Source organism: Toxorhynchites rutilus, chromosome 3 (genome assembly GCF_029784135.1).
Source record: "Toxorhynchites rutilus septentrionalis strain SRP chromosome 3, ASM2978413v1, whole genome shotgun sequence".
Lineage (NCBI taxonomy): Eukaryota > Metazoa > Arthropoda > Insecta > Diptera > Culicidae > Toxorhynchites > Toxorhynchites rutilus.
This window is the reverse complement of record NC_073746.1, coordinates 168,565,486-168,576,152: the sequence shown is the minus strand read 5'-3', so window position 1 is coordinate 168,576,152 and position 10,667 is coordinate 168,565,486. Positions and strand designations below refer to the sequence as shown.

Genomic DNA, 10,667 nt, shown 5'->3' with positions numbered 1-10,667 from the left:
TGCCTGTTGTTGTCTTGATGTTCACCGAACCGAATGTGTTCTGTTCCGAATGCGGGTTTTCTTATCGTCGCGAGCAGCTTTGCCAGCTAACTCGATCACTTCGGCGGCCGAAACTATATAACGCCGGCTAGGTGGACTGGTGCACTGGTACTAACGCGCTCGGCCTAGCTACCCTTGCGGGGAACTCCAGATCAACACGGTTCGAGCGGGATTTTGCCTTTCCCTTCACTTTTCCTCCTTTACCATGTCCAGACATGGCTGCTTGGGTTGGTTTGTTGATGTGTTGTGATGCGAACCGATGTGGTGTACGGTTTGAATGAGAATGATCGTTACGGCAGTGGAGCGGGGATTTTTAAGCTGACTGGCTGGCTCGAGAATTACGCATGTGTGAGACTGCGGCCAATGTTTCGTTCATTTTTTTTTCTTTTTCCTTCCCAATCGTGCTTCATTCTATTTCGCTGCTGCTCTGGTTGCCCGTTTTGGTCGGTACGATTTGAGGAGCACAAAATGGACCTATCAAAAATGGGCACATAGTGCATTTGGACAATGCTTGATATTTCACAATTATTTAATTCTTTATCTCAAGAAAAATGAAATGTTATTCGTTATGATAGATGCGTAGATATATTTCCTATCAATTGATGCAAAAACCTGTGCGATCTATTGAGAAATGCTCGAGTTATAAGCGTTCCAAATTTTGCATTTTTTCCTACTTGTTCAGTGCCTAGATTTCCATTTCACCCCCTATATCTTCCGGTTAGACGTAGTCCTACGTCAAAAGTAGAAGTTGAAGTTGTTGATTCATGCAAGCCAGGAGTACTTCTGCACCCGTATGTTTTTCTTGCATTCCGAAAAGTGTTTTACAAAAACGGGAACGAACACAACGCTTTGGTTCAGTCATTCAAGATTGCATTGAAGGTTATGCTTTCATATATTCTGCTCACTGAATTTCTACGCATACCATTTGATGATTTGGCAAAATGATAACCATTTGCTGCGATAATGCCTAGTGATTAAACAATATGCGTTCGATGTACATGGCAAAATCGAAACTAAGTACCTGAAGTTCATCAAATCACGCAAATTCGCGATTCGAGAAGTACGTACACTTGAGAGATGCAAACTTTAGAGGGAAATGTAAAATAAAATAATCGTTTGATAATTCTTCCGTTCACATATTTTGTCCTGGGCATCATACCAAACATAAAAGGACTGTCATTAAATTAACTTGTTACGAAGAAGATAATCTATCACAATGCATGAATTGACCTTACATGGCATTTGTGCAATCTTTTTACTCACAAAGCAAATATATTGGATTCAATTGATTTCGGGAACTGTTGCATTCAATCAAAAATTTAATCAATACAAACAAATGATTGCTAAGCTAAGGTAGTCCCACGTCAACCCTGCGGTTGTATCATAGATATAACCCACCCATTTTTGTCAAGTGGAGTCTTCTGTATGGGACATAGGTCGAAATTTTCTATTCATAACTGGTTAGCAGACTGGAAAGCAAGTTATCACGTTCACTTCTCTCCAACATAACTAGAGATAGCTCAATCCTGTAATATCCTCGAGTCTGCCTTAAATGGGTGATAGCTCATCCGGCGAGATGCGTAACCAAGGGAACGCGGCGCCACAGATCTCGTTAACTGCCTTGAATTATCCCTAATCAACAACAGGTCCATGACAGATTGATATCGATTAATAATTTTTAATTCATTTCTGGTCAAACTAGGCCGCTCTAAGGCTCCTTGAGGTTCTACTAGTGACCTTGCCCTCAGGGGCTCAATTACCAGCACCATTCCCAACGGTACCAGTACAACTCGTGGTTCAGACAATGAGAGGCCTCGTCTACATTTTGTCGTGTCAGGTGGACTTAGTGCTATCTGAGGGGTTTCTAGTTGCTGATTGGCTTGACTTGCCCTAAGCGGTTCAATCAAAACCCGTGGTACAGTAATTGCTGATTTATATCTAGCAGGCATAAAGCAAACCAGAGTGTTGTCAGTAGCCCTTCAATTTTTTGACTAGAACGATAACGGTCCGTTTTCAATCGCTCCTTCCGTTCTTCCGTATTTTTCTTTATTAGAGAGATTTTCAGCCGAAGGCTGGTTCATCTCTGTATTCTTCCGTTTGTGGTTTGTACCTTCTTACGCATTTGCATCCCACGAGTCGCTAGGGAAATAACGATCCACTGTGTCAAGGCCCTGCTGTAACACAGTAAGTGCAAGAAACTGTGGAGGGTGTCCTGAAGTAAGACAATAAAAATATCCTGATTGAGGAATTTGTGCTGACGGTAAAATAGTTATAGTTGGGGTATTTGATGTTTTCTCGAGTCCTGCTCGTTTCTATGGTGATCTATTCGAACGGTTGCCATGCGCTATATAATTTTGCAAGCTAGTAAATGTAAAACGTAAATAAGCTGCATGTTAATAACACTTGCGTATTTTCTGAGTAAATAGTTCAATCAAGTTGAAGGAATTCGGATAAATTCTACAGAATCCTTTCAAAAGCACCAACAGTTTTTGCATGATGAATGTAGAAGTTTATTTTTTGCTGTTCTTTTTTTCAATTTTTCTGTGTGTATTTTAAAATAGTTTATCTATATTCCAAATTTAGTTACATTTTGCATATGCTTCCAAACTTCTGCTCCGGAAGTTGCATATTCATTCTCTTTAAGTTATTCTTGGCTGGAAGCCAGATCTTTTTAACGTATTATATACTATTTCTCGCAGCATCCAATACAATGTCAGTCAATAAAGCTTGTAGATTTGTAAAAAAAGGCAAACAATTTAACTCAATCTTCCCTCGAAAAAATAAAACTATCGCTGTAAATTGTGCAGAACTAAACCATTTTTGCTTTGTAAACTTTTATTGTTCGATTTCTCCCCTCACAAACGAAGAGGTTGCAAGAATCACAACGAAAGCGCGTTTTCACATTCTGGCTGTCTGTGAATCGCGTCGCCTCCGTGAACCTATTTCGGATAAAGTAAATTGAGCAGTCACACCCAACAAAAAAGTGCTAGGATCTAAACCGAAAGGCTACATGTTTTTTTTTTCGATTTCGGTAATTTGCTGCTCACTATCGGCGCACTCTTTTCGAGCTTTTTGGTCTGGAAAAATGAACGGTCAATTAACTTGATTTCATAAACTATGAATACTGAAATACACGCATGTCGGATTGGGTTCGTGATGGTGAGCACATTCTCGTAACTGATTTTGATGTGAAGCAGAAGCATAATGATGGTATGGTAAAATTCAAAACGATTGCCAAATATTGGTAAAATGAACAGGCATTCCCACTGTTGTGTAAGAGGGTTCTTTTTTGTTTGTTGTCGCGGGTTAACAGGAGTCGACCTTTATTCTGAATTCTCCTGATTTTGATTTTTTTTTGTATCAACGAATTGGTTTCAGATCGAATTCAGAACAAAGAGGATTATCCAATAGCTGTCGGTTGGACACGGGGTAATAGCGGTATACTTATGTATGCCACAGCCAGACACTCAAACTCTCATTTCTTTTGTAACTGCTCATTTTACTTTTTTAGATTCCTTTTTCTTGGTTTCCTTTTTCGTCTTGCCCGTCTCCTCGCCGGTAGCTTTCTCAGATTTATTGGTATCCTTCGATTTTTCCTCTGGATGGTCCTCGTAACTGCAATAATATGCAATGAGGGGATGAAATTACCGCACTTGAAAATAGCTGATAACACTTACGCAAACAACTTCTTGATATCACCCTTCAGCAGCGCCAATAGAAGAGGCGTTCCGAGACAGGCCGGTACCAAATACAGCAGCGCCGGTTGTGCGTGCTTGAAAACATGCATCACGAAGATTGTGGCCAATAACCCGAAAAAGTACGCCGTAAAGGTTGCATAGAAATAAAGATTACTTTTCCGTTTCAGGCTGTTGTCGAAGCGTAGCAACAGTGCGATAAAGATTCCTGGAATCACAATATCGCCCAGCCCGAGGACAGCAAAATTCGAAGCGCTCAGTCCGTTGGTAATCAGATCCTGGGGGAAGACCAGTTTAATGGGAGCTTCGAACGATTTTGCTACCGTAACCATCACGTTCGTTCCGAACACCCAGAAAATATCGTAGAAAAATAGCCCTCCGAGCAGGATACATCCGGTGACGATGTTGTTCAAATGCAGCAGTTCCACGCCATTCACGGCAAATGCTAATCCGAGCAGATTATTGGCAATCCAGTGCTTCTGCAGCAGATACCATACTCCGATGATCAATGAAATGATGAAACAGACAATATCGTGCGTGGTGAACTTGTAATCGATCAGATAGCTTTCCTTGTCGTCTTTCACACCTTCCGTAGGGCCCTGGATGAAGGACAAGTGGTACGGAATCTTCGGGATCGACGAGGGAATCAGAGAGCTTATGACTGGACTCAGCAAATGCGAAAGCGCCATCACACCGAGGAAAAAGAAATAACCAGTCAGCAGAAAGTTAATATTGTCCTTGGAGAATATCTTGAAAAACATGTACAATCCGAACAGCGCACAGGAAGCCATAATCGGGAACATCATTGCGTCCTTTGAAGTCATCGTGTCAGGTTTTTCCCCAGTTTTCTCAAAGGTGGCCTACGCGGGAGTGAGAGCTCAGACGTTAATCTCATTTCCTGATCCAAAAGCCCAAACAAACTTACCGTCTGATCCTTATGATGCTTAACGGAGCGCATTGAACCGAAGAAGATGGGAAGCATTGCCATAACGACCAGTGTACCGTAGGCGAGGGCCATCCCTTCGGGTGTCGAGGGGGTTTTTGTGGTACCATTCGTGGCTGCCGCGTTGGCGGATTCCGTCAGATTTTCCTGCATCTGCTGGACGATTTCCTCTATCACCTCTGCCATGTTTCACGCGCTTGCCTCTTTGAAATACCACACAAATATGAAAGTAATGTTATCTTACTTTCTGCAAATTGGCACGTTCTAGATCTGATCAGATGAACCACCTCTTGTTTGTGCAATAATAGAGGTGATTCGGCAGCAAAAAATGAAAGTAAACGCTCGGCAATCGCGTATGGGTTTTACGCGAAGTCTCTCGGTTCTGTCGTTTTTGATTGCGTGTCAGTCGGATTTGCCAGATAACACAAAAGTTGACAACCCGTCTGACAAATGGCGAGTTCTGTACACCAAAGGAGTTTTGCTGTAAATGGAGCATATTTTACCAAATCAAAACATGAATACAGTAATTTACACTTAATGCGACATGCCGAGGAACCACTCAGTGTCGCATTGGAGGCGATTTTGACCTGTAATTGGACATTGACGATGAGAGTGGTACAGTGTCGACGTCTGGTGGCGAATTTCAATGTGCTCGATGTTTACAAAAATGTCCAAAAATGTTGATTAATTAAACGTGTCTCATTACAGGTCTGTTCAATTACAAAAATGTCGCATTAAATGTAAATTACTGTATCATATTTGGGGTATTATTGATTCAATAAAAAAAAAAATGGTGATGTGTACATAAGGCGGCTCGCTTACCGGATCAATAAGCAATTAGCAACTAGCGGTTTGGATTTCGTCTGTCCTAATTTCCGACCTATTTGAAGCGATTTGACCCGACAATGCTATATAAAATGAATAGAATGTGCGCATATAATACTGCATACTGTGATACCAGGATGATCGTTATACCGATATACGGCTTAATCCATCAATGATATGGAAAATCTTGTTTTCACATTTTATACAATACCGGATACACATGTTATACGATTGATTGTTTGTATAAAAACAGGAAGTGGGTTATATCTATGGTATAACCGCAAGGGTGACGTAGGACAAGCGTTGATTTAGAGATCATTTGTTTGAAGTTGAATCTAAATCCATCCTGAATGAATGGATAAATAAATATTTGGGTGACTTCAAAAACGAGAGCGTTACGTTGGAGGCTCAAGGTTTTTCATGTTATGCATCCAATATTGGATACGAAAATTTTCTACTGATGGGGAAGAATAATTTTCAGAAGCTTTCCTGTTAATTGCGATTGATTGAAAAATCACAAAACCAAATGTATTTGATTGCAGTGTTATATGGATAGAAAACATTAGAATACACTATTTCGCTTCAATGTATTTTTCAATTCCCAGGGGAACTGGCAGAGTATTTTTCAGCAACAATTAATTCATTTCAGATTTTCCTCGATACTCGAAACCCACCAGTGGTTAATACTAACTCGATAACCACCTGTTAGTAGCATTTGATTGAAAAATATTTGGTCGCAGTGTTACACGGATAGAAAACATTAAAATAAACTCTTTCACATGAATGTATTTTTCAATTCCCAGGGGAACTGGCAGATTATTTTTCAGCAATGATTAGTTCTTTCCAGCCCTCCAGTGGTTATTGCTAACTCGATAACCACCTGTTAATAGCACTTGATGGGAAAATATTTGGTCGCTGTGATATATAGTTAGAAAACATTAAAATAAACTCTTTCGCATGAATGTATTTTTCAATTCCCAGGGAACTGGCAGATTATTTTTCAGCAACGATTAGATTTTTCCGGAATTTTCTCGATGCTGAATGGCATCCAAACGAAAATATTCCTTTCAGTTTGGTCTGTAAAAAACTTTTCTGAACTCTTATCCATCAAATTTGGAGCCCTGAAAAGGGCAGTTGATTTTATGCTAAGCTAATAGCACGCTCTCCTCGGATACAATGGGCCAGCTGGATGTCCTTGGGCATGATGTGACGTGTTTTGCATGGACAGCACACAAATTGTTATTTTCGAATAGGCCTCCTGCAGCATCATAACCGCGGAACTTTGGAAGCGCAAATCGGTTTTGAAGTCCTGAGCAATTCCACGAATCAAATGCTGCAAAGGTAGATGGCGGATCAGCAATTCGGTCGACTTCTGATAGCGACGAATTTCACGCAAAGTTCCCGGTCGATAGCGATGTGGTCACACTCCTCGCGGCTGGTGCACTTATCCGAGCTGCTTTCGTGGTGCCTTACCACCGAAAGACTAACGAGCTGTGTGCTTGGTCCCACACAAACGAGTCCTCACGGTGCGAGAGTAGAGTAAGAAATGAACGAAAGCAAAGGAAGCGTCATTTTATAAACCATAAAAGTATAAAATGTAAACCCCACCCTTATTATATTCGTAGCTTACTCTGAGAGAGAAACGAATAACATCAAAGTAAGTATACAGTAAGCTTATATAATAAAGAGGGTGGGGTTTACATTCTGGACTTTTATGGCTTATAATAAGATGCTTCCTTTGCTTTCGTTCATTTCTTACTCTACTCTCGCACCGTGAGGACTCGTTTGTGTGGGACCAAGCACACAGCTCGTTAGTCTTTCGGTGGTAAGGCACTACGAAAGCAGCTCGGATAAGTGCACCAGCCGCGAGGAGTGTGATCACATCGCTATCGACCGGGAACTTTGCGTGAAATTCGTCGCTATCAGAAGTCGACCGAATTGCTGATTCGCCATCTACCTTGGCAGCATTTGATTCGTGGAATTGCTCAGGACTTCAAAACCGACTTGCGCTTCCAAAGTTCCGCGGTTATGACGCTGCAGGAGGCCTATTCGAAGATACCAATCTGTGTGCTATCCATGCAAAACGCGTCACATCATGCCCAAGGACATCCAGCTGGCCCATCGTATCCGAGGAGAGCGTGCTATTAGCTTAGCATAAAATCAACGGCCCTTTTCAGGGTTCCAAATTTGATGGATAAGAGTTCAGAAAAGTTTTTTGCAGGCCGAACTGAAGAAGCATTTAACGAAAATCGTTGTGTCGATGATAATTCGATACCGATAAGTGCCATGGATATGGATTTGATAATGAAGAATATGAAATATATGACATGATGTAGTGAATATATCCCCATATCAAAGAAATCACTTTGATGAGACTGTTTGCCGTTTGTTGTTTTTAATTGTTGGGACGAGGGGATTATTTTTGCTGAGTAAATTCCAAGAAAAAATCCATCCCTTCTTTAAGCGTGATTCATTCTGCTTCGAATCATTTCATACAAATTTCATACAAAAGATAAAGTGTCCAAGAGTTATATGATTGCTATCTATTGACTTGAAAAATTGTTTCAATAGCTTAATAATAGCTTCGAAAACAGGTTATTGAAATCATTCGTATCCGTATGTAGCGCGCCCTCTTGGAAACCCATTAATCTTATTGGAATGTGAGATGGGGAAGCTCATACTCACGTTTATGCATTATGCTGTACTCTTCCAATTAACTTCGTTTTTGCAGGCCGAACTGAAAAATTTTCAGTCGAGTTAACTCTCTTTTACAGTAATGTTTTTGAATCCGGACGCTTTTTAATCCGGACACTTTGCATTACATTCAATATCATATCACAGCCATAACATTTTTTTCATGTTGAATTTATGCGATTAATAGTTACTAATATAGTTACTGATAGTTACTTGATAGTTACTAATCAATCGTATTAATTCAACATGCATAAAATGTTGTGGCTGCGGTATGATATTAAATGTAACGCAAAGTGTCCGGATTCAAATAAATTACTGTATACTTACTTCGATGTTATTCGTTTCTCTCTCAGGCTAAGCTACGAATATAATAAAGAGGGTGGGGTTTACATTTTATACTTTTATGGTTTATAATATGATGCTTCCTTTGCTTTCGTTCATTTCTTACTCTACTCTCGCACCGTGAGGACTCGTTTGTGTGGGACCAAGCACACAGCTCGTTAGTCTTTCGGTGGTAAGGCACCACGAAAGCAGCTCGGATAAGTGCACCAGCCGCGAGGAGTGTGACCACATCGCTATCGACCGGGAACTTTGCGTGAAATTCGTCGCTATCAGAAGTCGACCGAATTGCTGATCCGCCATCTACCTTTGCAGCATTTGATTCGTGGAATTGCTCAGGACTTCAAAACCGATTTGCGCTTTCAAAGTTCCGCGGTTATGACGCTGCAGGAGGCCTATTCGAAGATACCAATTTGTGTGCTATCCATGCAAAACGCGTCACATCATGCCCAAGGACATCCTGCTGGCCCATCGTATCCGTGGAGAGCGTGCTATATTAGCTTAGCATATAATCAACGGCCCTTTTCAGGGCTCCAAATTTGATGGATAAGAGTTCAGAAAAGTTTTTTGCAGGCCGAACTGAAATGAGCATTTAGCGAAAATCGTGGTGTCAATGATAATTCGATACCGATAGGGGCCATGGATATGGATTTGATAATGAAGAATATGAAACACATGACATTATGTAGTGAATATTTCCCCATATCGAAGAAATCACTTTGATGAAACTGCATTATAAAATTATTTGTGTACGAATGCCGCAATCGATAGGCGACTCTAATTTGCGCTGGGTTATTTCCTCGGAGGACTCGATTCCTCCTTTGAGCAATAATAATCTCTTTCTGGCAAAACGAAGTGGTATGAATCACATTATTCGAAAGATAAAATGAAGATGTTTTCTGCCCATTTTCTTCAACCTCCAAACATCTCTTTCTCCCGTTTGTCGTTTTTGCGTTCGCTAATCCTTTCTCACAACACACATTTCTCACTTGAGAAATTGTTGAGTAAACATCGTTTGCCAGTGCGCGTAGAGCGGGAATTCCTCAAGATTCATTGCACCTCTAATAAATTGCCGAAAGACGTGGTCTTACATTGATCACACTTGATTGAAAAATCCAAAACGAAATGTATTTGGTCGCAGCATTATATGAGTAAGAAGCAAATGATTACTCGAATATTACATGATTTTGGCGATGTGAAAATTTTTCCGTTTTTCATGTTATGCATCCAACATTGGATACGAAAATTATCTACTGATGGGGGAAAATAATAGAAGCTTTCCTGTCAGTTGGGATTGATTGAAAAATCACAAAACCAAATGTATTTGGTTGCAGTGTTGTATGGATAGAAAACATTAAAATAAACTCTTTCGCATGAATGTATTTTTCAATTCCCAGGGGAACTGGTAGATTATTTTTCAGCAACGATGATAGCAACGAGGATTCCGCGCGTGTATGTGTGTGTGTCGGCTGCTCCGATGTTTCAAGCGGAACCGTGGCATCACTCTCCTCCTGATGGATTCCCTTCTGGCCTAAGGTGTACAAACAGGCTCTTGGTAACACCGTTCATCAGCGCTTTCATGATAAACGAAGTGACCTTCATCACAACAGCGACAACATGCTCCAGTCGCTGTTCAATTATAACTGAGTGGGTTTACGAGCGGCGCTTGCTTATATACCGATTGGTAATTTCAATAGGCTATTTTGAAAGCAATTTTAAGGCTATTGAAACAAGTTTTTGGATGAAAAAGTAACAAGTGTATGATGCGTAGACATTTTATCTTTCGAATGAAGTGTTCATCATACCATTTCGTTCAGTTGTTTAAGAGCTATTGACGCTCAAAATCTCGGTCTCCGGCGTAACGCTTTCGTTTTCGAAACTTTGATTTTACACCCCGGTATAGAAATGAAAGACGTAGTCCTACGTCAATAGTTATTGATGTTAACTTTATTTCATAAAAACGTGACCTGTTTTCTGATTTGGCCCCCCTCATGAAAGACGTAGTTCTACGTCAAAAATACTTAAAAAGGGTGCATATTCCCTTAATATGGTTGCGTTGAATTTACTGTGCATAAAGTTGGCGCCAAAACTGAAACAGATCTAGAAGTTGACAAACGACTTGTTCCTGAAAC

General features: G+C 40.6%; 1 protein-coding gene across 1 annotated transcript; it reads right to left on the bottom strand.

Moving 5' to 3' along the window:
• Positions 1–2,834: 2,834 nt before the first annotated feature.
• LOC129775788 (minor histocompatibility antigen H13) lies at positions 2,835–5,107 on the bottom strand. Its single transcript, XM_055780883.1, has 3 exons — positions 4,660–5,107; positions 3,717–4,594; positions 2,835–3,654 (listed from the first exon to the last, which is right to left on the bottom strand). The coding sequence occupies exons 1-3, from the start codon at positions 4,861–4,863 to the stop codon at positions 3,534–3,536; spliced, it is 1,203 nt and encodes a 400-aa protein (XP_055636858.1). The 5' UTR covers positions 4,864–5,107; the 3' UTR covers positions 2,835–3,533.
• Positions 5,108–10,667: the final 5,560 nt, after the last annotated feature.